We start from the raw sequence: 23,000 nt of genomic DNA on the forward strand, positions 1-23,000 counted from the left end.
GGGAAGAGAGATTTGCTTTCCAGTGAAGGCAGTCCATCCTCTTTTCTTCCCAGTCCTTCAAGTGTGTCGGATAGCAGAATGGAAGGAATCTCGTTGCTGTGTTTTTTATATGTAAAATTTTGCTCTTCAAGCTGTTGTGTGCAAAACCCAGCTGGAGGCAGAGCTGAAGTTGTTCTTGATTCAGTCTCTAACTGCACTTCAAGCTCGCTTCCCACCATCGCTCTCCTCCCAGGCCCTGACCTAAAAGCTGACCTGGAGATTCTCAGCTTGAGAAACCTCATGTCAACAGTCAAATCGTAGTGGTATGGCAATTAAAATAAACAGCAGCATGATGGCCCTGGTATCCAGAGAGGAGCCCTTCAAGTATGTCCTCTTCCAGTAAATGCTGTTGTCACAGTCCTGTGCCCTAGCAGGGCTGTATCTAGGGACTCTCTGAGGTCTCCAGCATTTAATGTGGGAGTTATTTTCACATCCTAGACTGGTGTGTGGATGCCTGTATATTTGTGCACACATGAGTGTGTAGCTTTTTTTAAACCAGGATGCACAACAGAAATGCGACTGCTCTTTTGTTCTTGCATTACTCTGCTGCTAACCCTAATCCAAATTCTCCCTTTTTGCAGAACGCGCGCTGTCTTTGGCTGGCATCCAGATGCGCTGGCTGCTTCCCATTTGTTAAGTGTGACAAATGTCATTAAAAGAGCTGAAAAGTAAACGCTGCCTGGAGGCCCTGCGGAGCTGACCTAAAAAGCCCTGGGTGCTGCGAGGGAGGGTGGGAGAGTTGCTTCCCATTGGTGCTGGGTGTTTGTGCGTGGAGGAGGTGGGCTCGCCGCTCGGCCCCGCACGGCGCCTCCGTGGCCCTGAGCTTGTGTTTTGTGAGTGGGTTCCTCCCCCCTTCCCGAAACCCGGCCGACGGCAGCAGTCTGCTCCCTTCAGACTCCGATTCTCAGCACTCCACCATACATTGAACAATGCTTTTGAGTTATTAAATTCCGGTTTGTTCTTCCTTTTTTTTTTTTCTTTTCTTTTCCCCTTTCCTTTCTTTTTTAGTTTGCTTTTATTTCTTTGTGATTAGCCTCTGTTTGAATTAATTGTCTTGTTCTGTTTCCATGACAACTCAGTGTTTGCATCCCACCTGCCGTTGTTTGTTGCTGTCAATGCTGTTTGCTGGCCGGATCTTGTCCGGCGTATGTCTCCCCATTTCTCCTCACCTGTCCCCACCCTGCCTCCCCTCTCCGGAAGGTCACATACCAGCCCCTCCTCAGCAGAGTCATCCCCACCCCAGATCTGTCTGCATGGTGACCCCCCACTTGTTTCTTTTCAAGTTCTCTCCATCTTGTCTCAGACTGTGACTGGCGTGGTCTTCCCGTGGCTCCATTTTCTGAAATGCGGTACCTCCCGAAGCAGACAGTGGAAAAGGAGGAGGGAACAGGCAACAGGGACATGCTCTCCTGTGCAAGGAGCACATTGCCTGCTCTCTTGAGCCAGGGCTAGTGCCCGAGGTTGCCCAAATACTGTCGTGCTCTCCTTGCACCTTTCTCTAAGTAGAAAGTCTTCTCCTGCTGTTAGTGTTGGGGTGAGTTTATAGTTTCTCCCTCCACGCTCCGTTCCTTTCCCCAGCTGTGTGGGTGGTAAGGACATGCTATCCATTCTCTTGGCAAATCTGTGCATGCAGGAATTCCCCTCTGTCTCTGAGCTCCTAATGCCTCAACCCTGGAAGTCTTTTTCTTCCTTGCATCTCGGTACTGGTTCCTGGGACTGATAACTCTGCAGAAAAGGATCTGATGGCACAAGGGGAAGAGCACACCTTGCAATGAGGACATCTCTTTGTGAGCCTGTGGGAGAAGGCAAAGGCCGTATTTGGCTTTTGTTCAACAAAGCCCTCGTCTCTCCTGGCAGCACCCTTCCCATCTTGAAGGATCCGTAATGTTGAGTGACAGCCAGGGGAGTGGGCTGGGATGTAAATACTAGAAAAACCCAGGATGTCAGATCCAGGGGATGTCGGAAGGCACTAGGACCAGGGAAGAAAGATTGCAGGCTCAGCTCTGATTTCCTTTGCATGGGTTTTGCATGGATCCGATTGTCGCTGCTTTTAGAGAGGTTGTTCAGGGAGAGGTTACCTGGAAAGAGGACAGCAGGGACAGATATTTTTCAGGCCCCGAGCGCTCCTAACTCTCCTGCCCCCTCGCTCACCCTACCTGAGGGTTTACTGCATGGCTATCTCTGAAGCTGGGAGGATTCCCTTGTTCCTTTTCTCCTTAGGCTGCTGCCGTGCCTGCAACTTCATGGGGTCTGTATCCTTCTGTCTGTGGGATGGGACCTTGCCCTCAGCTCCCTCCCTGGGAGGACTGGGCCTCTCTGGTCCACTGACTTTCCTCCTTCATCCGTTCTCCTACTTTAACCCGTAAGGAAGAGCACCCACCTTGGCCATCTGTCCAGCCCAGTTAGTTCAGAAAATGGAGCCAAGGAAACCGCAACCTCCCCTTTGCGTCCATGTTCTTACTGTGTAAGGTCTGGAAGCTGCATCCACCTCTCTGCTAAGGAGATGCACAGAACATGTCACTGTTTTCTCAACGTTAAAGTTTCATTACCTTGTTTTTCTTATTAATTCTATTCTATTTATTATTCCGCCAGGGCTGAGATGTGACAATGTGAGCCACCACATTGGGTCACATCAGCTAGAAAAAGTATGCAGCATTAAAGTGGGTTTCCCCCTCCCCTCCCTCTCTTTCTCTCTCTTCTTTCTCCCTTCCCCTCCTTGTTCTCCTTCTCCTTGTCTTCCTTTCTTTCTCTATCTTTCTCTTTCTATTCAGTATCCATGTGGGCATTTGCTAGCCGCCCATAAATTATATTTCTCTGCATTTTCCTCTCTCTCTCTTTCTCTTTCTATCTTTTTCTCTCTCTTTTTTACCTATTTTGCATGATGTTTGTGACTCTGAGAGCTGCATCTATCAATGGAACCGTGTCAGATCTTAAAGAGGCTTCGTTAGGGTTTCTATACCCGAAAACCACAAAAATTTCATTAGAGTTTCTCATCTTTTCCACACTCTCTCGCTCCAGGGGGACTGCATCCCCCTGGACGGTTCTCACACACACAGACACTAAATTTTATCCTGCTCCGGGGACTCCCTCTCCCCCCTTTTTGTATTTTTGCCTCTTTACCTTTCGAGTGGTGTCCCTCTAGCATTTGGCGAGGTGATGCTTCTCTCTTTGTTGGATTCTCTGGGTCTAAACAAGACCTAAGCCTTTCCAACAAGGCGAAACCTGGAGAAGTTTCCACCTCTGCCCCTGCCTTCTCCTTGCCACTACCCCACGTCTGCAGCGTCCTGGGCCACCCGTTGGGTGCAGAGCCAGCCAGTGGCCGAGGGCCCTTCTCTGGAGACGGAGGAGGCACTTTGGATCCTTTCAAAACGTGGTGGTGGATGGGTTGTTTCTCTTTGCCGTGGGAGAAGGTGAGAAGGGAGGATGACTCAGACTCCACTGGAAAAGGGGAGGAGCAGGCGTCCCGGGGTGCGGAGTGGGGAGCTGGGGGCCCCAGCGGCTGTGGAGGAGATTTTCGACGCTCGCCATGCCAGCTCTTGCCAGTAAAGATGAGAAATTGCTAATAAATTTTTGTGTATTTATCTGTGCTGTGATGGGTCTAATCTTGATCAATGGAACCCTGTTGCTATGAAATATCGCTTTTATGTCTATATTCTATATATTGTTTGTGAAGTAAAAATTTATTTGAAGTTTAATTTTTTTGGTTTTTGGTTTTTGATTTTTTAATTTATTTGATTTTTTTGTTTTGTTTTTAATGAAGGAAGAAAATAAATGATGACAAACCCCATCTGTATTTAAATTATCTTTTGCTCTTTTTTCTTTTTCTCCCTTTTCTTCTTTTTCTTTTCTTTCTTTCTTTTTTTGTTTTTTTTTGTTTTGTTTTGTTTTTTTGTTACCTCTGTGCGTCTCGTCCACAGTTCGTCGTGTGGCCCCTCGCTTCTCCATCTTACCCGTCAGCCATGAAATCATGCCTGGTGGCAATGTCAACATCACCTGCGTGGCGGTGGGTTCGCCCATGCCATACGTCAAGTGGATGCAGGGAGCGGAGGACCTGACGCCTGAAGATGACATGCCTGTGGGCCGTAATGTCTTGGAGCTCACAGATGTCAAGGACTCAGCCAACTACACGTGTGTGGCCATGTCCAGTCTGGGAGTCATAGAAGCCGTTGCTCAGATCACGGTGAAATGTAAGAGAGTGTGAGCACGCCTGCGTGAGCGAGTGCGTGGGTTCCCCGGCCGTGCACGTTTGTAGGAGTGTGCATGCACAAGTGTGTGAGCTGGGGCATGGACGTATATATGCACAAGGCACATGCTGGGCACGTGGTTCTAGCAGAGCGTCTGAGCATGTGTGCAAAGCAAACATGGGCACACGTCGTGTTTATGCATGTAAGCATTTGTAGGTACGTGGTCATGCCTGACAGCCCTTACCAGCGCACGAGTGGATGTGTCATGTATGACTGTGTTTGGTCGGGTGGGTACCTGCTTCTGCTTGTGTCTCTGTGTGTCTGCATGGGGTGAGCCTGTGACTGTCTGATCATGCACCTGAAGAATGTGGGGGCACAATTATGCATGTAAAAAGGTAGTTGTGCATGAGTGTGCGTGCATGGGAGTAGGAACAACATGGCTGTATGGGCATGTGGGTGCCTGACTGCATGTATGTAAGTCTGTGTTGTTACAAGCCTGTATGTTCGTGCGTAGGTATGTGAGCATGAGCAGAAAGACAAACCTGTGCACCATGAGCGCCATGTGCTGGGATCTGTGCATGTGTCTGGGGATCCCACGCACAAGGAAATTCTCAATGAACGAGAAGCTGGTGGCTTGAGATCTTTCCTTGCTTTAGAGACTAAGCCTTTTGTTATGATGAAAACTCTGATTCAAACCCCTGCATGCTTGTTTCTGTCCTGGGGCCTGGGGCTGGCTGGGCAGTTTGTGAGGAGCCTTGGATGGCTTGAAGCCTGCATGCCATCCTGTTCCAAGGTTAGAGATTCAGACAAGGCCCTGAGGATCTCTGGCATGTGTGCCCCTGCAGTAGAGCATAGCTCGGCATCTTAGCAAAGCGGCCGTTGTTGCCTCAGCAAGAGGGGGAGTGACCCCAGCTTCCAGCTAGCAATTCCCAAGAGGAGCACGGGTGCAATCTTCAACCTATTCTATCCTCAGCAGGGGAGTATTAAAACCCAAGCGGGATACCCCTGTGGTTGGGTGAGTGTAGAGCTCTTTGTATGAGCTGGTGTCTACTCTGAGTGATGGCGTTGCCCATAAGGGATTTGGGGGGAGATGGGGTGGGAAAGGATGGAGGGGAGAGGAGGAGAAATACTCTGGAGAAGGGGTGGGTGAAAGCAAAACAGATCCTATTATACCAGTGCCTCTGAGTAAGGGAGTTCTGACAATAGAAATGAATAGGGACTACTGAATCTTGACCTGAAACTGAGCTATTTGCACAGGGAGTGGGCTCATGTGCTAGCAAAAGGATGCCTGGGGCTGGATTAAGGAACTCTCTATTTTTCTGGGGGGTTTTTCCTTCCCCTTTTTCCTTGTCTTATATTATTAATTTAAAAATCCATTGTCTAAGATACATTGCATCTGCTTCCAACTGTCCTACCTCCTCAGATGTGGAATCTTGTCCTGCTGGTACATTCTGCCTTTTGTCTTTTTATTTGTTTCCTATTTCCCCTTGTGTTCCTGTGTGTAAGCATCTGCAATCTTTTCCAGCTGGAAAATGAAATGGGAAGTTAGAGCTTTAGAGGTGCTCAAGCCTAGAGAAGATGAGATTGGAAAGGGTCTAACGCATGTATTGAGGAAAACGTGTAAAGCATGCTCTTACAGGTGTCCGACACTTAGCACGCAGTCTCCAGCAAGCTCCAAAGTTAGTCTTCTGGATGAGGGACAAGGGAGGTGAGCATTAACACGTTTGTGGGGTGAGATGAAGCACTCCCAAGTATTTATAGTTTTCTGGTTCTGGAGAGTGCAGTCTGACTATACTATTACCTGCACACTAAACATGAGGGATTCAGCAGTGCCTGAGCAGGACAGTCAGTGCAATTTCAGAAGATTTGATTACATGCTCCGAAGGAGCTCTTGTGAAACTGCTTTTCCCTACTGCAATGTGAGCCAGCGGATGTTCAGCTGAAGCCTGTGCTAATGATTCCAGATGTTTAGCTGAACACTTTTCTTTTGATGGAGCAGTTTAAGGAGGATAATAGAGTGTATAACTAGGTTCATAATATTTCAGCAGCACTTTACTGAACTGCCTCACTGTGATTTGTACTGTGCCTCTGGCTCCTAGAGCCCTAACTAGCCCAATTAGGCACCATTTCAGCATATGTTTTTTTTTTAAGTGTCTGTTCTTCCTGATTCTCAGCACTCCCCAAGGCTCCTGGGACGCCAGTGGTGACAGAGACGACAGCAACAAGTATCACCATCACCTGGGACTCTGGAAATCCAGACCCTGTGTCCTACTATGTCATTGAATACAAGTCTAAAAGCCAGGATGGACCATATCAGATCAAAGAGGACATCACCACTACACGCTACAGCATTGGGGGTCTCAGCCCTAATTCTGAGTATGAGATCTGGGTCTCTGCAGTCAACAGCATCGGGCAGGGACCTCCCAGCGAGTCAGTGGTCACCCGCACTGGGGAACAGGCTCCTGCCAGTGCCCCCCGTAATGTGCAGGGACGAATGCTGAGCAGCACCACCATGATTATCCAGTGGGAGGAACCAGTGGAGCCCAATGGGCAGATCCGGGGCTATCGAGTATATTATACCATGGAGCCTGATCAACCCGTCAGCAACTGGCAGAAGCACAATGTGGACGACAGCCTCCTGACCACGGTGGGCAGCCTCCTGGAGGATGAAACCTATACAGTCCGGGTCCTGGCCTTCACCTCTGTGGGAGACGGGCCTCTTTCCGACCCCATCCAGGTTAAGACACAGCAAGGAGGTGAGCACCTGTGTCACTAACCTTGGATGCATTGGGCTGCAGGAGGGAGAGATGTTGGCTTGTAGCATTATCCAGCCATGGATGCTGTGGTCACCTGAACATTTCTTTTTCTTTATTGGCTCAATTTAGTTAGAATAGAAATAACCTTCTGGGAGGAAGTTTGGTCCAGTGGCTGGAGCCAGAGGACCTGGCACATGGTTTCTGTTCTGTCTTTTCTCAGGAGGGTTGCTGCTTAAGTGGGTAGGGCAAGCGATTATGAAAAGAGAATCCTTTTTTGCTGTATGATGCTTCAAAGTGAGGTAACTTAGTGCCTCTAGTTTCCCAGCATCTGTAATAGACCTCAAAACACTTGCTGCCCAGGGGATGGTGAAGCTTAACTCTTTTTAAAGTACCCAGAAACTACCTGCTCAGAGCTGAATGGGGAATGATTAGTGGGAAGGGCTGTGTCCTGCGCTGCCAAGAAAGAGGCAAATGATTCAGCAGGACTCCTCCGTCTTTGGCAGCTCTGGACCGTTTGCTGCCCTTGTCCTGCAGTGGGATCTAACCCTACACTGCTTTAAAGGAAGGGCCTGCCCGTTTGTAGCGTTTTTCTACTGCTCAGATGCTCTTCACACACAGGCCTTGAAGAAAACGAGGTAGGAGTCTTTCAAATAGCCAAGTAAATGTGGTTCCTCCTGTCTCTCATCTCTGCCTCCTGTGCCCCATCCTGCCCTGTCCCACCTGTCCTGTGGGGTCCTTCTCCGCGTCAGTTCCTGGGCAGCCGATGAACTTCCGAGCAGAAGCCAAGACGGAGACGAGCATCGTGTTGTCGTGGAGCCCTCCCCGCCAAGAGATCATAGTGAAGTATGAGCTCCTCTATAAGGAAGGAGACCACGGCAGGGAGGTGAGTCCAGAGAGGAGCAGTGCAAAGGGTTGGGGCCTGGAGCAATGTCCTGGCCCTCCGTTTCCTGAGGTGGCTGAGAGAGGGGAGCAGGGCCGGTGTCTCCAGGCAGGGCTCGCCTCTGCTCCTTTTTGTTTGTTTTTATTTTTTTCTTCCCCCTCACCCATCTCAGGTGTCGAAGAACTTCGAGCCAACGACCTCGTTCACTGTGGAAGGCCTGAAGCCCAACACTGAGTATGTCTTCCGGCTGGCCGCCCGCTCGGCTCTGGGCCTGGGGGCCTTCACCCCGGAGGTCCGAGAGCGCACCTTGCAGTCTAGTAGGTGTCTCTCCTTTTCCCACCCTTCTCTGAGGGGAAGACAGTCAGGGAGCCGCAGATGGTGGGCACAGGGGTACGGAGCTGTGGGGCACGCGCTGCCGCAGAGCTTCCCGCGTCTGGGGTTACTCCGCGGGGAGGTGGGCGTCGCAGGGCATCCCGGGGACCTGCTGCCTCCTTCCCTTGCTGATGTAGATAGCCGAAACGCAGGGTGGAGCACGCTGCGGGCCGGGGGAGCGATGGGAGCAGAGGCAAGTTAGCATCATCCACTTGACGGGGTGGGGGCAGGCAGGGACGAGCTCGTCGGGACGGGCCGAGGCCCGGCCCCAGCGCTTGGTGCTGAGCATGCTCAGGGAGGACGGCATCCCCACCGTCGGCGCAGCGACTTGGCTGTTAACGAACAGAAACTGAGCGGGAGGTGTCCGGAGAGGGGGCACCAGCGATGGAGCAGGGAGATGGCAGGGGAATTGGGGAGGAAGAGGAGAAGGGAAGGTGATTAATGAAAAGTCCCAACGTTTCCACCAGCCTTCGGGAAAGCAGTCCTCGTGCAGTTCTTCATGAGAGACTTGGTAGCCCGTGGGAGGAAGGCCGGCTGTCCCGGCCAGCGCTGGGGATGGGCCCGTTTGGGCTTGGGCAGAGCTGGAGAGAGGAGTCATGTGGAGGCTGGGGTGGGGGGGACGTTAATGACACCGGGATGGAGTGTATGCAACCAAAATGTGCTGGTTTTAGTTTAATGGATTGTCTCCCTTCGCTGTTGCCCTGGGGACAATAACCCTGGACGGCAATATCTCAGCCTGGGCTTTTCACAGATCTTTGCTTTTAAATGAGGTGTTTTTTCACTGCATGAGTGGCTGTGGCAGCTGGTCTTTGTGTTTTCTGTCTCCTCTCATCTCTACTAAATCACTCCGCCACAGTTTGGAGTAGCCGGGAGCAGAACTAACTGAGAAATGGCTCTGGGCACCGGTGCGAGGAGAGCGAGCGCCTGCTCCCGTCTCTCAGAGCCCTTAACAAGGGAGAGCAGCAGCGGGCTCCCAGCCGGGCGCCACCCCGTCCTGCCGTTTAATTGTCACTTCCTGCTGCCTCCCTCTCTTCTCCCTCTCTCTCCCGCTCCTCCTCTCCCTGCCAGGAGTGGGAAGAAAGGGGAGTCTCTATACATCCTCACGGGGTGCTTTCTCAGGCCTCCAGTCCGTTCAGAGATATTTTGTTTTCTTCTTTCTTTCAAATGGTTCCCCCCCCCTTTTTTTTTCTTTTCTTTCTTTTGTTTTTAAATATCTATATCTATTGAAAGAAAATCCTTTCCTTTCCTTTGCTGCAAGTCTGCTGGTTCTGATCCAGTAGGGGACTGTCAGAGGGACCACCGCGGTGAGGGTGGCGGAAAATGGATTGAAAGGACCTGGAAAATAAGTGGTGTCAAACTCACCCACACTGTGCTTCTGTTTTGCAAGGGGGATCCCTCCTGAGAGTCACGGGGAGGGAGGAAAAGAGGCTTTGGGCGTTGTGCTTTCTGGTTCGATAAAGAGCAGGCTGGAAGCAGGGTGCGGGTGCTGATGGCGGTAGGGCTTAGTGACACTGAATGCTCCCCCCTAAAGGGTGAAGAGAAGGGGAGCTGGGAAAGGGGAAGGCTTTGGGGCTCTCTCTAATCTGCTGCCTGCCCAGAAGGAGGCCTGCTTTGTTTCTCTAGCGCAGCTTCCATAGGGATAGTTTCATTAATTTAACGCTCTTAAGAACGTCAGCTGGGAGCTGTCAGTGTCCTGTAACATGGTGAAACATTTTTTCCTGGCTGGCTGTTGGAGGAACGAGTCAATTCTCCCTGGTCCGGGTGACATCCTTCGGCTCACAGACCTTCTGGCTCGGGACAGGCTTTTGTGTCTTCCCTTCGCAGCTCCTTTTCTGTTCGGCTCCTCCTTAGCCCGCTCCATGGCTCTTGTTTCTCTTCTCTCTGTTGCTGCCTGCCTGCCTGCCTGCCTGCCTGCATGCTCTCGCAGCCCGATGAAACCAGCTCCCTGCTCTCTGTCTGTCTGTCTCTCGCTGGGCGGTTTCACGCTACGATGGCATCTTGTCTCTGCAACAGCAAAGCCTCCCTCCTCCTCCTGCCGCCTGCCGTGGCGTTCGGTGCTCTTCCCTTCCTAGCTCCGCGGCAAGCATGTGCCCGCATGCCTGCAGCCCTCCCTGCACTGAACACCCTGCTGCACAACACCCTCCGCCTCCCTGTCAGGGAGCTCCTCCCGAGCATCATAACCCAAGTAAAATCCATTAAACTAAAGGTAAAGTATCTTTTTCTTCTTGAAGTAGCTGGGTTTTAACTCTTCAAGTACCAGAGACGTAGATTGTGAAAATAACAGACTCTCATGGTTGGAGGAAGCTCTTTTGCCCTTTCTAACTAGCCATGACCTTCCCAGGGCTCCTTAGCAGCTCTCCTACTCAGAAATTTCAGAGTGCAACAGACAGGGGTGGGTGCTGTGAGGCTCCATGTGCAGGTGTGGACGAACAGCAGGAATTTCTTACCCTAGAGGTTCCTTCCTAAGAAAGGATGTTTCCCCCACCCACTAGCTCTGTTCTCCTTCCCTTCCCCCTTCCTCACAGTACATGAGGTGCAAGAAACTTGTACAAAGTCTATGGTACCTAAAGGGTTAAAAAACATTGTATTGCACAAGGTCAGTAAGGGTCATTCTTGTGGCTTGGACAGTCAACTTTAAAGCATGTAAAAGATGCAGTTCAGGTGAGTACTGGCTGGTCTCAAGCGGATTCACAAATACAGTCCACCCTGTTGCTGCAGGCTCACACGCACGTGCGTGGATCCACACGAACACAGATATGTCCTGGAGCCCGTGGGAGGCCGGGGAAGGGTTCCCAAAGAGCTGTCTGCTTGGTGAAAATGGAGACCAGCAGACAAAGACGATCGTCTGCCTGCTGGTGGGTTCTTGCCTGTGCTCTGGCTCCCTTTCCAGCTAAGGGGTCTGTTGCGGAGGTGAACTCAGCCTCCGGTTCTGGCTGCAGTACTTTCCCTCCTGCAGACAGCTCCCACCTTGCCGATTCTCTCCCCACGCATGCATGCACGTGTCCAGGTCCGTGCAGGTTGGGCTGGATTGTGAAGGAAACTCACAGTGCCATGAACTCCCCAGATGCGTCTCCAGTGTGGTCAGCCAGCACTTGGTGGCTGTTTTCATCCAGGTGCTGTAGTCGATGAGAGTGACGGGGAGGGGGTCTGGGTGGGATCTGGGCCTTTGGGCTCTTCCCCCTTCTCCCTCACCACCCACCCACCCCTCCTTTTTGACCAGAAAAAGCACAAACGTTTCCCAAAGGAGGCCTCGCTCCAGGGCCTCTCAGTAGGTCCCTGCGCTGGAGCGTAGAGGGTGAGTGAGCAAGTGAGCGTAACCACGCGCAGCAGCTGCCAGTGCAAACAGTGAACCCAAGTGCCAGCTGGAGCTCCGGCTCTGCTTACTGGGGCTTTCATAATGAGTTTCAGGATGGAAAGGGTAGGTCGGGTCAGACCCTCTCTGCAGTGGGTTTCTCCTCCGTGGTGGCTATGGCTGGATTGCTGAGCAGGAAAGGTAGCTTTTACTACTATCAGCCCCTGACGGGGAGAAAGAGGGACGTGAACGGCCTCATGGCAGGTGCTGGAAGAGGGCTGAGTCTTTCTCCTCCATACGCTGAAAGGGACTTCAGCCGCTTCTGGGATGCGGGAAGGAGCAGTGCACCTGCCCATTTTGAAGATGGTGGTGCTGCATCAATCACAGTGGATGGAGAGCGCTGTGGGGGGAAGGAAATCCATCAGCTGCTATTGGCCGTGGATGTCTGCCGCCCTGCTCTCTGCTCTTTGTGCAGGTAGCTTAGCAAAAGAGAAGAGATTGGAGCTGAAAATTCCCATTATTGCAATAGCTAGGATTCTGGGGGAAGGGGAAGAGTAACTCAGCCTGGGGGAGCTAGTAGCAGGACAGGCTGCATCTAAAAAGCCGATCATGTGCAGAAACCCACCAGGAGCTTGGTCTGGCCTTGTAGCTCAGTTTCTCTTGTTCTCTCATAAGAAAGTCTTATAAGTTAGCAGTTGAAGCATGGAAGGTAGGTAAACAGACTGGGAATGTTCTGGAAGGAGTCACTTTTTATATCAGTATTATTTTATTATGATTTTCTTTTTGGTATTTTTGTTTTAAATTATCGGCTTGATTTATCTTTTATTTTTAAGTTTGTTGCTTTTGGTTTTCTTTGCTTGACATATTTTGTATTATTTTGCGTGGCTAGCCATGGTCAGGGATTGTCACCACTGAGGCTGTGCGATTTCTTAGCATAAGGTTTTCATTTTGCCATTTTAACTAAAGCCAAGGCTTAGTAATGAAGCTTCAAAAGTAGGAAGACAAAACCCCAAATGACCGGTGCATGGTGCAGTGTAAGGACTTTCTTCACCCTTACTGCAAAACCCCCTTCCTTCCATTTAATGGAGGCATGTGCAGAACGTGGCTTTTCCACCAGTGTGAACTGTGAAAAGTGTGACTTGATTTAGTAAAGAGTCCTCAAGGCAAGTTGAGCCTAAACTTCTGTTTGTGAGTCAGGGTTGGGATTGAAAGATTTGAAAAAAATCATTCCTCAGTAAAGAGCTTTTGGTTCATTATAAAACAGCAGAGGAATGAGAGTGACCAGCATTTATTTGCTCCCTTGCTTTGAGGGTTTTCAAGGACATCTCAGTTTCTGGCAGTACCTGCAGAGTTAAAAACTAGCTATTGCAGCTTGCCTGTATGGGGTGAGATTGGATTTGCAGGTTTGCCTTGAAAATTTATCACGCTCTCTGCTAAGCTGCACTGATTGATTGTAACCAGTGGTTGAAAGAAGTCTGGCCTGAGATCGCCCAAAGTGGCCAGTGTTCCTAGCCTATGGCAGGTCACAGAAACGGCAGGCTGTTTTGTCCGGACTTCACCAATCTCCCAGACCTGTGACGTCTCCTGGGAACAAACCTGGAGTTCTGGTGGTTCTCGCAGTGTCTCGAGGCACGGCCTCAGCATGCCCCGGCACGCAGCGTCTGACAGAGCCGGTGGCAGCGTGCTGCTTCCTGCTGAGCAGACGTCAGCAAAATCGCCCAGTGCAGCTCAGCAAACATCTAAGCGAGCAGCCTGGTGCCAGGAAGCTGTGGTTTACCCCTTCCCCATCTCCTGAAAATCAGCCTTTTGGTGGTTGTCTCCTGCAGCAGTCAGGATGTGCAGCTGCGTAGGGCCAGATTTTCCAAGGTGTCCTGGGGTTTTCGGGAGGACCCTTCAGTCTTTTAGGCAGCGGGTGCGATGGCAGCTAGGCGTGCTGCCACTTCTGAAGATCCCACTGGTTCCTGAGTACCTTGCAAACCCCGCTCCCTCACCCCTTTGCAAATCTTTTCTCCAAACACCTCCTGTCTCAATGCTTTCTGCCACACGCAGCATTGGGTGCTCGTTGCTTGGCCGTATTCTAGGCGTTACCGCTGTGGTTTTTAGACTCCTGGCGGCTTGTGGACAACCAGGAGCTTATATCTGGAGGTACGGACTCTTAAACGACCAATTTAAGCCTCCTGGCAGAAGATTTGCTTTTCTCACCTACTTTTCACAGATCCCTCCGAACAAATACGAGGTTATGCAGACGGCGGTTTGGAAGCGAGTCCAGGGTTTGCCAGGCCACCGTAAAACCAGGAGCTAAGAGGAAGGGTCTGTTGTAGGGTAGCAGTTTTGTGCCGGATGCTCTTAGGAGGAGCAGCAGGGCCGTCTTGGCTAGCCCGCTTGCCGTTTCAGCCCTTTGCTTTATAACATTTGGGTTTTGATGCCCCGTTTCACTTCTGTTGGCTTTTTTCTTTTCCTTTTTTTTTTTTTTTTTTTTAAAAAGACCACCAACAAAAAGCTCTCCTCTTTTTTTAATTTTATCTTCCTGGACCAAATTTTTGTACGCTTTATTTTAGATTTTTTTGTTATCATTTTCTTTCTTTTGTTTTTTTTTTTTCCTTTTATCTTTCCCATCTTTTGTTTTCTCCCCCTTCTTCCCTCTCCCCTCCTGAATTTTCCCCCCTCGTAGAACCGTCCGCCCCCCCTCAAGACGTAAAATGCGTCAGCACCAGATCCACCGCCATTCTGGTAAGTTGGCGGCCGCCTCCGGCCGAAAGCCAAAATGGCGTCCTGGCTGGCTACAGCGTCTACTATCGAGCGCTGGACTCGGAGGACACGGAGCTTAAGGAGGTGAATGATATCCCCCCAACCACCAGTCAGATCCTCCTGGAGTCTCTGGAGAAGTGGACAGAGTATCGCATCACTGTCGTGGCTCATACGGAGGTGGGGCCGGGCCCGGAGAGCTCGCCGGTCATCGTCCGAACAGACGAAGATGGTAATTGCGCTTTTCTGCTCGGTTGGTGGTGTTCGTTCCGAGGCCCCCTGTCAATACGTGTCCCTGCAGCGGGCTTTTTCCGCCGAGGGAGGGGGGACACGTTGAGTCGCGTTCTGTGGCTGATCGGCGATGCGAGAGCAGAGCCTGAACGGTGCCTCCACCCAGCCACCCACCAAGAGGGCTCGGAGTTGGGGAGCGGCATCTGCTGCCCTCTCCCAAGGCCCCTCTGAGAATTGGCGTCTGTAGGATTTTCCTTTACAGTTTACAGTAGTTTTTTAAGGGGGTTGGGTTTTTGTTTTTGGGGTTTTTTTCTTAATGTCAAGCCTCTGGGCCTTGTCTGCGCCATTTTTCCCAAAGAGATATCCTAACTGAGCAAGGAGGCGATAGCGGTTGACGTCACAGCAAGGAAACAAAGTCACAGAAGGCAAAGGGATTGCTGCCAGAAATTGTTTTAAAATACTAAGAGTTCTTCCCACAGCTTCTTTGTTGCTAGCTCCTCATTAAGTCAAAGTGCTGATTATTGCTGGAAAGGAAGAACCTCTTCGTTAAAGTTTCAAACCACTTTTAATGACAAGCAGTTTACATTCCAGTTCTCTGGTCCAGCTTGGAGACTTTTAGCACAAACAGGGACAAAGGGACTTGAACTTTCCTGGTATTGCTACAGTAAAATGAAACAAGAAAAAAAAAAAGTGAATGTGTGCATGAAGGGAGGAGGACAATACTGAGGGTGAGGTAGGACTTTTGTAAGTCATATCCAAACTTTTCAGGCTTTCTTCCTCCATCCCAAAGAAAAAGCATAAAAATAAACCCAACAGATTTGTCCCCAGTGTGGGGCTTGTTTCCCTACCTGTCTGCCCACATCCAAATGGACAGAATATCTTGCTCAGAGAAGTCATGGTTTTTTTGCAGATGAGGCGCTCATGCACTGTTCTTTTCAAAAATCACCCCAAATTTCATCCAAGGCATCTCTTGTCTCCTGTCCTGAGATTATGCAGCTGCTGTAACCACCAACCTGCCTGCCATGCCCGAGAGACAAGGGAACTCCAAGGGCAAGTCCCCCTCCGCATCCTATCCACCCTAGCATCCCGCAGGCATGGCCAGAGCTTTTCTGGCTCATGAGAAATGGGCTTTGCCCTCAGAATTTGATCCGGAACTACATGGCTTCTTCCATCCAAACAAACTGGGAAAAAGGAGCCTGTGGAAGGATGGCTGGACTATGAGATGGACCTGTTTACATGCATCCAGATCTTTGACCCACCTAGGTTAGGTCTCCCAGAACTGCTTCCCTGTTTCACTGAATAAAGGCCAATGGCAGATGATGGGGTCACAGCTTTGCCTGTTAAGTCTCCCCCTCCTTTCAGGGCTGTAGATTCAGTGTGCGTATATCCCTATGCAAGTGAAGTAACAGGCTGCAGATGGGAATCCCTGAGTGACTCCTGCCCTTTTCCTCCCTTCCTCGCAGTGCCCAGTGCGCCGCCTCGGAAAGTGGAGGTGGAGGTCCTGAACTCGACTGCCATCCAAGTGTTCTGGCGCTCTCCAGTCCAGAACCGCCAGCATGGCCAGATTCGCGGCTACCAGGTCCACTATGTACGCATGGAGAACGGAGAGGCCAGGGGGTTGCCCCAGATCAAGGATATCATGCTGGCTGATGCCCAGGTAAGGACTCCCTTTCTGCCCCAGTCTCCTCTTCTCTCGTGGAGGCTTTGAGGGGGTGGGTACTCCAGCCACCTGCTCTCGTTCTAAGCAACATATTCCTGAAGAAAGTAGACAATGAAGAAAGTGTCTCCGGTGACAAAGGTATATGTTATCTTTCTGCAGTTCATTTGCGCTCCCAGACAATAGCTATTGTGGAAGAGTATGAACTGCTCTCCCAGCACTGAACTAAGCGCCATCCATGTGCCTGGGAGGTCTTTTAAGACAGGCAAAGGCCACAGTGGAATCTACTAATTCCTCCCACTCTACTTCTTCCTTCATGCTGGCCTGGTAACTTCTGACCTTGTGTGGCTGCTTGCTCAGGGACTCCTTCCTCATGCTGTGTCTCTGTCTTTCCCCTCTTTCCCCTCTTGTATTCTCATGTGCAAAACCTCTCTTGTTCTCTGTCCAGTGGGAAACAGATGACACTGCTGAATACGTAAGTAAAAAAAGCAAAAATTCTCCCATCCTGGTTCTGTCCCTTCCCCTCTCCCACTTCATGTTGTGTTTTGGTATTTTCCTTTTCCTTTATTTTTTGCAGTGCCAGTGTGTCTGTTTTAAAGCCTGTTGTTGGTATTCCCATGCATTGCCCCCACCCTGTTCACTTTGCTCTGCAACCCTGCGTGATTGTGGTGTTTGTCAGCACGTGGCAATACTGCAGGGTTCTCCCCTAGGCTCTGGAGGAAAGATGAGTCTGCTGCTGCTCCACAGGGAAGCAGCTGGGATGTTGAATTTGGGACCAAGCTGTCTTGAATATATGCTTAAAGGCGGGCTGGTCTCCAGCCACCTCTGGACTTAGCTTGTGTCTGAAAAACATAGGTTAAAAAGCATTAGGTATTCAGAGCCTCATAACTTCCAAACTATTAGGGCATGTACAAATGCTTTGTGCCCTTAAAGGGTCAAGGTTCCTAGATATTTGTTTATATGAAGCATTGAATCACTATTGGCCCTTTTATGTTCTAAGCGGACCTTAAGATCAACTTGCCTGTTTGGTTGGCTTTTACTACTTCTGTAAAATGCTAAATGGTTTTGATCTTATAGCTAAAAATGAGTAGGAGAAAGCCTTTCCTCCTTGGAATAACAGGGTCCCAAGATAATACAGTAATAAACTGAAAGTATGCATGTCTCCTTGAGAGTGCCAAGTGCCCTACAAAAGTGAAGGGCCTCTGTTTTACAGATGAGGAAACTGAGTCATATGAAAGGCAAAGTCTCTTGCCTACAATCTTAGCAAAACTCAGTGGCGAGTGTGAAAACAGGATGGGTTTCTTGACTTCCAGAAGACAGACCTGTCCCTCTTCCTAAGGTCTTCTAAACATGCTCATTAAAATCCTGCTGGTCGAAGTTCTGTTGTTCCCACTCCTGCTCTGGTCTGGGGCTAATATGAACATTTCCAGGACCGGTAAACTTTCCTGTGCTGCCCTGAAATTTAATATTTATAGGACTAAGGGGCAGTGGGGAGTGAGGGAAGAGGAAGGCCATAAAACAAGCACAAGATTCAGATCTCCCTCCTTTTCAGGGCCTTGGAGAAAACCCTGCTGCATATGCCCCCATCCTGTTTGATTTAGCACGGGTATTCCTATTACATCGCAGCCCTTTGAAGGGCTGAGTGCTTCACTGGGAAGGGCTGTTCTTGAGGCCCGTCTTTTAACAAAAGCTCTTGGGAGCCAGGTGTGTTGAGGCTGATAGAGAATGGAGGAAGGAGGGTGCTGGGGATTTAGCAGAGAGTTTTAGCGTGCAAGCAGAAAATGTCGTCTTGCACTTTGCGTTAAAGCAATCCCTTTAATATTATGAAAGCATTAAAAATATCTCTAAGGAGGGCAGGGAGGGGAGTGGTGGAGAAAAAAGCATAATCTCCTTGAAACTTCTGAGAACTCCTGAGACGGCATAGTGGAGAGGGACTCTTTGAAGAACACAACAGCGTTTTGATGGCTGAGGCAGTTTGTGTTGAGATAGGGAATGTGTTAGAGGTGGATCTGGAAGAGAGCACATTTGAACCAGGTCCCTGCAGAGGCATGCTCTGTTTACGGAGGGGCTCTTTGCAGCTGGAGCGTGTGTGCCCCTTGCTAAAGCAATGTAGCTGTCTTCTCCCCACCAGCTGCCACATCTGCCCAGTTGCCAAGGATTGTCTCATGGTTTCATATCTAGTGAATGTTCCTGCATGCTAGAAAAGGACTGAGCCTCCTGCAAGAAAGAGAGATCTAGCTGTGTGTATGTACCTAGATATTCACATCATTTTCCTTTGGAATCTTGCAAACAGGAAATGATCATTGCTGGGCTCCAGCCTGAGACTGCATATTCCATTACCGTAGCTGCCTACACCATGAAGGGAGATGGCGCTCGCAGCAAACCAAAAGTGGTCACCACCAAGGGCGCAGGTAAGAGTCTTTTCCTGCCCTTTTGGGATTCACCAGTTTCCTAACACCCCAAAGCCAAGAAGCTCTTTCTCTAGACTCAGCTTCTTGCCTCCCTTCATGAAGAGGATGGACTTGAAACAAATGCCACATTGCCCCTGAAGATGAAATTATGCCTAGTAGGGTAGAAAACACTTCATTTCTCACAGGTAGCCCTCTCTAAATTAGGTAATTTTCTGTCCAGTGCTGTAGAAAGCCCACAAAAACACCCAGTAATGCAACAGAGGATGAATTCATTGCTTGTAATCTGAATTCAAGTGCACTACAAGTAAATAGAATCTGTGCCTTATCTGACCTGTATGGTGACACTGGCGGCTCTGTAGCTTTGATGGTTGGCGCATGCACAGGTACCTCGAGGAACAGGAGACCCAGAGGTCTGCTGTAATGGTGTTGACTTGCAAAGAGCTGAAATGCAGCAGGGAGGGAGCGATGGCTTACACTGCCCGCTCTCCTCCTCTTCCAGCATTGTGCCTGAATGTACTTCTCCTCTTTGCTCAGGACTAGCGATCAGTCTGAAAGAAGACTACTGACAGTACTGACCTTTTCTTGCATGTGTTTCTGGGACCTGGGCTCTGTCTGCCTATACCATTCCTCCCTTTGACCTATTCTTTGTGGCAAAGTGTCTTTCGACCTCAGTGCAGAGGGGACAGGGCCATGCTGGGATGGCAGGGCCTGAATGGGAGAATGACAAAGGGCAACAGGGTATCCCTTGCTTCTCCAAACAGTTCTGCTGCAGGCAGAAAGGAGAGTTATGCTCCCCATGAGTCCTCTCAGCACCCACATTCTTGTGGTCTCTTCTGTGCTCCGGCAGCTAAACCTCTGCTCTGCAGTACAGGAAAGGTTTCGTGCAGTGGAGGGAGACTGCTGTGCCTGGATCTAGAGTTGATTCTCCCGCAACTTGTCTCCTTTGGACTGTGGTTACCTCCCCCCACCCCATCTCTCTCATGCCCTTCCTTTTGCTGATGCTGTTAGATGATGGCTTTCTCCCCTTTTCATTTCTTTTCTTCGTCTAGTCTCTTCCCATCTCTGTTTTTCTCTTCATTTTCCTCTTAGTCTTGGGGCAGTCATCTTCATCCTGCCTGTCACAGCTGCATAAACTGACATCATCCCCTGCTTCTGGAAGAACATTGCTCACTGCCTCTGGAGGGATCGAAGGCCTTTGGTCAATGCAGCATGATTAACCTGGAAACCCCTGCTCAGGCTTTGGAGGCAGCACAGACACTCAGCCGAGCGCACAGGACAGGGAGGGCTCAGGAGCCCTGGCCTGGAGCGCGCAGGGCTGGGACTCTGCCTGCCCTCCATGCCCTTGTCTTTTTCTCTGGCCCAGCTTGCATCTTCATCCTGTTTTATGTTCTCGTCTTCAGACAAGTGAATGGGATTTCAGTCTTTCTCTCCCCTCTTGCCTCTCCTGCCTAGTTAAGAGATGGTACCTGAGAGAACAAGGTTGCTTTGCAGGACACCGACTGAGTCTTACAGATGTCACAGCATGGTGCATTTGGATGCCGGTACCCAGACTCTTGTCCTGATGCTTTGCAGTGTCAGTGCACCTAAGCCTTTTCCTTCACTCAGCCTCTTCTCCTTTCCCCTCCTGCTTTTCCCATGTTTCTTCTCACCATCTCTCTGGTTCTCTCCTCTCGTTTCCTTCTTCCTGAGTCTTTTTACCCCTTCCGCTGTTCTCTCCTGGAGCCTTTCTCTCTCCCTATCTCCCTTGTCACTCTCTCTTGCCATCTGCCCTCATCTCTTCCCATTAGGATTTGCAGTGCAGGTGATCAGTCACAGAGGGATGTTTTCTCCAGCGCAGCAGCTATTACCCAAAACTCAATTTCCCCCAACTTGAAATAGCTATTAAAAAATATATATATTTCAAATGGCTCTGTAACATTCTTATCTTCTTTGCAGTGTTGAGTCAATATACCTTCTGAGAGGAAAGATTTCTTTCTTTATCATTCAGGGCTAGGGGCTGAATTTAAATACTGTAATACATCCAATTTTCTCCTTTAGTGTCCTAACCAATTGCAAAATAAAACACTTACTTTCTTCTCACCTTTCTACCAGACAACATTTGATGTGCAAATGTAATATTTTCAAGCACAGCTGATTATAATAACATTTGTGATAAAAAGCAAAACATAAAGGTAATGGCATTGTTTTTCTCCGTAATGTGTTCCTTTAGCATTTCCAAGGGAGGTTTTCCCAGCACTGTTTCCTAGCTATTCTTTGGCAGCTCAAAATGAATAAAGCATTTGTTTCAGAGACAACCCCTCATCTCTGTGTTCAGCTGTCAGGTGATGCACCAGGCAGAGTGGCTTCCCCAATTTGATTCTGCCAGGATCCCTGACACACGCAGCCTTCTTCCCTGCTGCTTCCCTCCTTTGCTAGCCGCGTTACAGCTTTCCAGCCTCCGGAGCCTCTGCCTGCCCCTTGCTGCGAGAGTGGGCCTGGATCTCCCTTAAACTCCATTCTCTCTCCTTCTCCTGTTCAACCACAAGAAACAGCAAGGCGGAGAGAAGGAAATTAGATCTCTAAAAGTGGAGTGAGTGTAAATGATGCGTGAGCTGCTGGAATTAATGCTCTGGGTTCTCCAGCTTCGGCATCCTCTGGGGCTGTGCATGCCATTTAGCCGTGGCTGTGGGCTTGCTTAGCAGTCGGGCAGTGCCAGGGCTCATTAGACAGAGGCACTGCTGAGCCCCTGCCGCATCCGCCAAGCAGGGAGGAACTGGCAGGTTAAGGAGGGAGCTAGCTGAAAACACACCAACGCTCAGATGGCCCTTCCCATCCCCCAGAGGAGAGAAGCTGTGTGGAGTAAGCATCAATTCTCCCTCCCTCTCACAGATTTTGGGCTCTGTTTCCACTCTCTCTGTGCTTCCTTCTTTCTGTACCCAACTGAGTGATCAGATGCCTGCCAGATTCGCTTCAGCTGGCCTCGTGCCTGCTGCTCAGGACCTGGGGCTGCCCAGACTTCCTTTCCCATCCTTCATTACTTCACCCTCAGCAGCTCTGGCCTTCCCAACCTGAGCCAATCTGTTCCAGTCTTTCTGCATGAGTTGTGCTGTGTAATGGACAGAGAGAGAGGCTGGGAGTTTGGGGGACGCTGGCATTCGTTCTTCCCTGCCCCGGGAAGCGGGCTGCTCACATGATTAGGACAGGAGGCCGGGAGTCAGGACTCCTGCGTTCGTTCTTCCCAGCTCTGGGAAAGTGTGTGATCCAGTGATAAGAGAGGACATTGAAAGAGAGGAGCTGTGCTTACTTTGCAACCTGTCCTGTGGAAAGGGAAGAAAATGACCCAGAAATGTGTCAGAACCTCACAGTTGAAACTCTGGCAGTGCATCCCATTTCCTAAACTTGATAGACACCCTCCGCCTGTATGGGGGGTGGGTAGCAGCAGTCCTGTTCACAGGAGGAGACACTAAAGTACACAGACTTTAGGTGAAACCTTGCCACTGATTTGGGGAACCTGCTTCTGCAGCTCAAGAATCTCTGCATCTTCTTCCCAGCCACATTGGCCCATGGTTGATTGAAAGTGTCTCTCTTCTCTCCCAGTCCCAGGGAAGCCCATCCTGTCTGTGCACCAGATAGAGGAGAACACTCTCCTGGTGAAATGGGAGCCTCCGTTGGATGCGGAAGGCCAGGTGATGGGCTACCGGCTCCAGTTTGGCCGCAAGGATGTCGACCCCCTGGCTACCTTGGAATTCACAGCCCTGGAGGATAAGTACACTGCTCCCAGCATCCACAAGGGCGCCACGTATGTTTTCAAGCTGGCCGTGAAAAGCCGGGCTGGCTTTGGGGAGGAAGCTGTGCAGGAACTCACCACTCCTGAAGACATCCCCAAAGGTTACCCCCAGATCCTCGAGGCGAGCAACATCACTTCCATGTCGGTCCAGTTTGGCTGGCTCCCCCCCATGCTGGCTGAGAGGAACGGAGCCATCGTCAAATACACCGTGGCCTACCGGGAAGCCGGTTCTCCCGGCAACCCACTGGAAAAAGACCTGTCCCCCTCCCCAGAGAACTCGTACACCCTGAACGGCCTCAAACCCAACACCGCCTATGATGTTAAAATCCGTGCTCACACCAGTAAAGGCCCCGGGCCGTACAGCCCAACTGTCCAGTATCGGACGTTCCAGCTGGATCAAGGTAGGACTTACCGGTTTGTCCTCCCTCTCTCTCCTTGTAACCGGGGCTGGTGCCGGGAGGCAGAGAGCTGGAGAGGTCAAGCCAGCCTCAGCCAGGCTCGTGAGTAAATGCAAAGCACTCTGGTTTCACACTCAGTCCCTCAGCTCCTCTCTGCCTTACGCCAGGTAAGTCCCTTTTACCACTTTCTTCTAAGTTAAGTCCGGACACCCTTCTTACACTGGCACCTGAAGTGGGGGGCCAGTCGCTATACAGGTGGGAAGAGCATT

At 50.3% G+C, this 23,000-nt stretch overlaps 1 protein-coding gene across 4 annotated transcripts in view; it reads left to right on the forward strand.

Annotated features, from left to right (window-relative positions):
* The window catches only part of PTPRS (protein tyrosine phosphatase receptor type S), a 148,789-nt gene that overhangs the window by 95,989 nt on the left and 29,800 nt on the right, over positions 1-23,000 (forward strand). For 2 of the 4 annotated variants that reach the window (XM_067312918.1, XM_067312919.1), the window contains exons 7-14: positions 3,957-4,226; positions 6,398-6,979; positions 7,729-7,862; positions 8,032-8,176; positions 14,195-14,500; positions 15,963-16,156; positions 18,450-18,567; positions 22,144-22,734. In XM_067312918.1, the coding sequence (XP_067169019.1) occupies positions 3,957-4,226; positions 6,398-6,979; positions 7,729-7,862; positions 8,032-8,176; positions 14,195-14,500; positions 15,963-16,156; positions 18,450-18,567; positions 22,144-22,734 (2,340 nt within the window). The remainder of the gene's footprint in view (positions 1-3,956; positions 4,227-6,397; positions 6,980-7,728; positions 7,863-8,031; positions 8,177-14,194; positions 14,501-15,962; positions 16,157-18,449; positions 18,568-22,143; positions 22,735-23,000) is intronic. The other 2 variants (XM_067312920.1, XM_067312922.1) reach the window with 1 other exon arrangement.

This window comes from Apteryx mantelli, chromosome 30 (genome assembly GCF_036417845.1).
Source record: "Apteryx mantelli isolate bAptMan1 chromosome 30, bAptMan1.hap1, whole genome shotgun sequence".
In the NCBI taxonomy this organism is placed as follows: Eukaryota; Metazoa; Chordata; class Aves; order Apterygiformes; family Apterygidae; genus Apteryx; species Apteryx mantelli.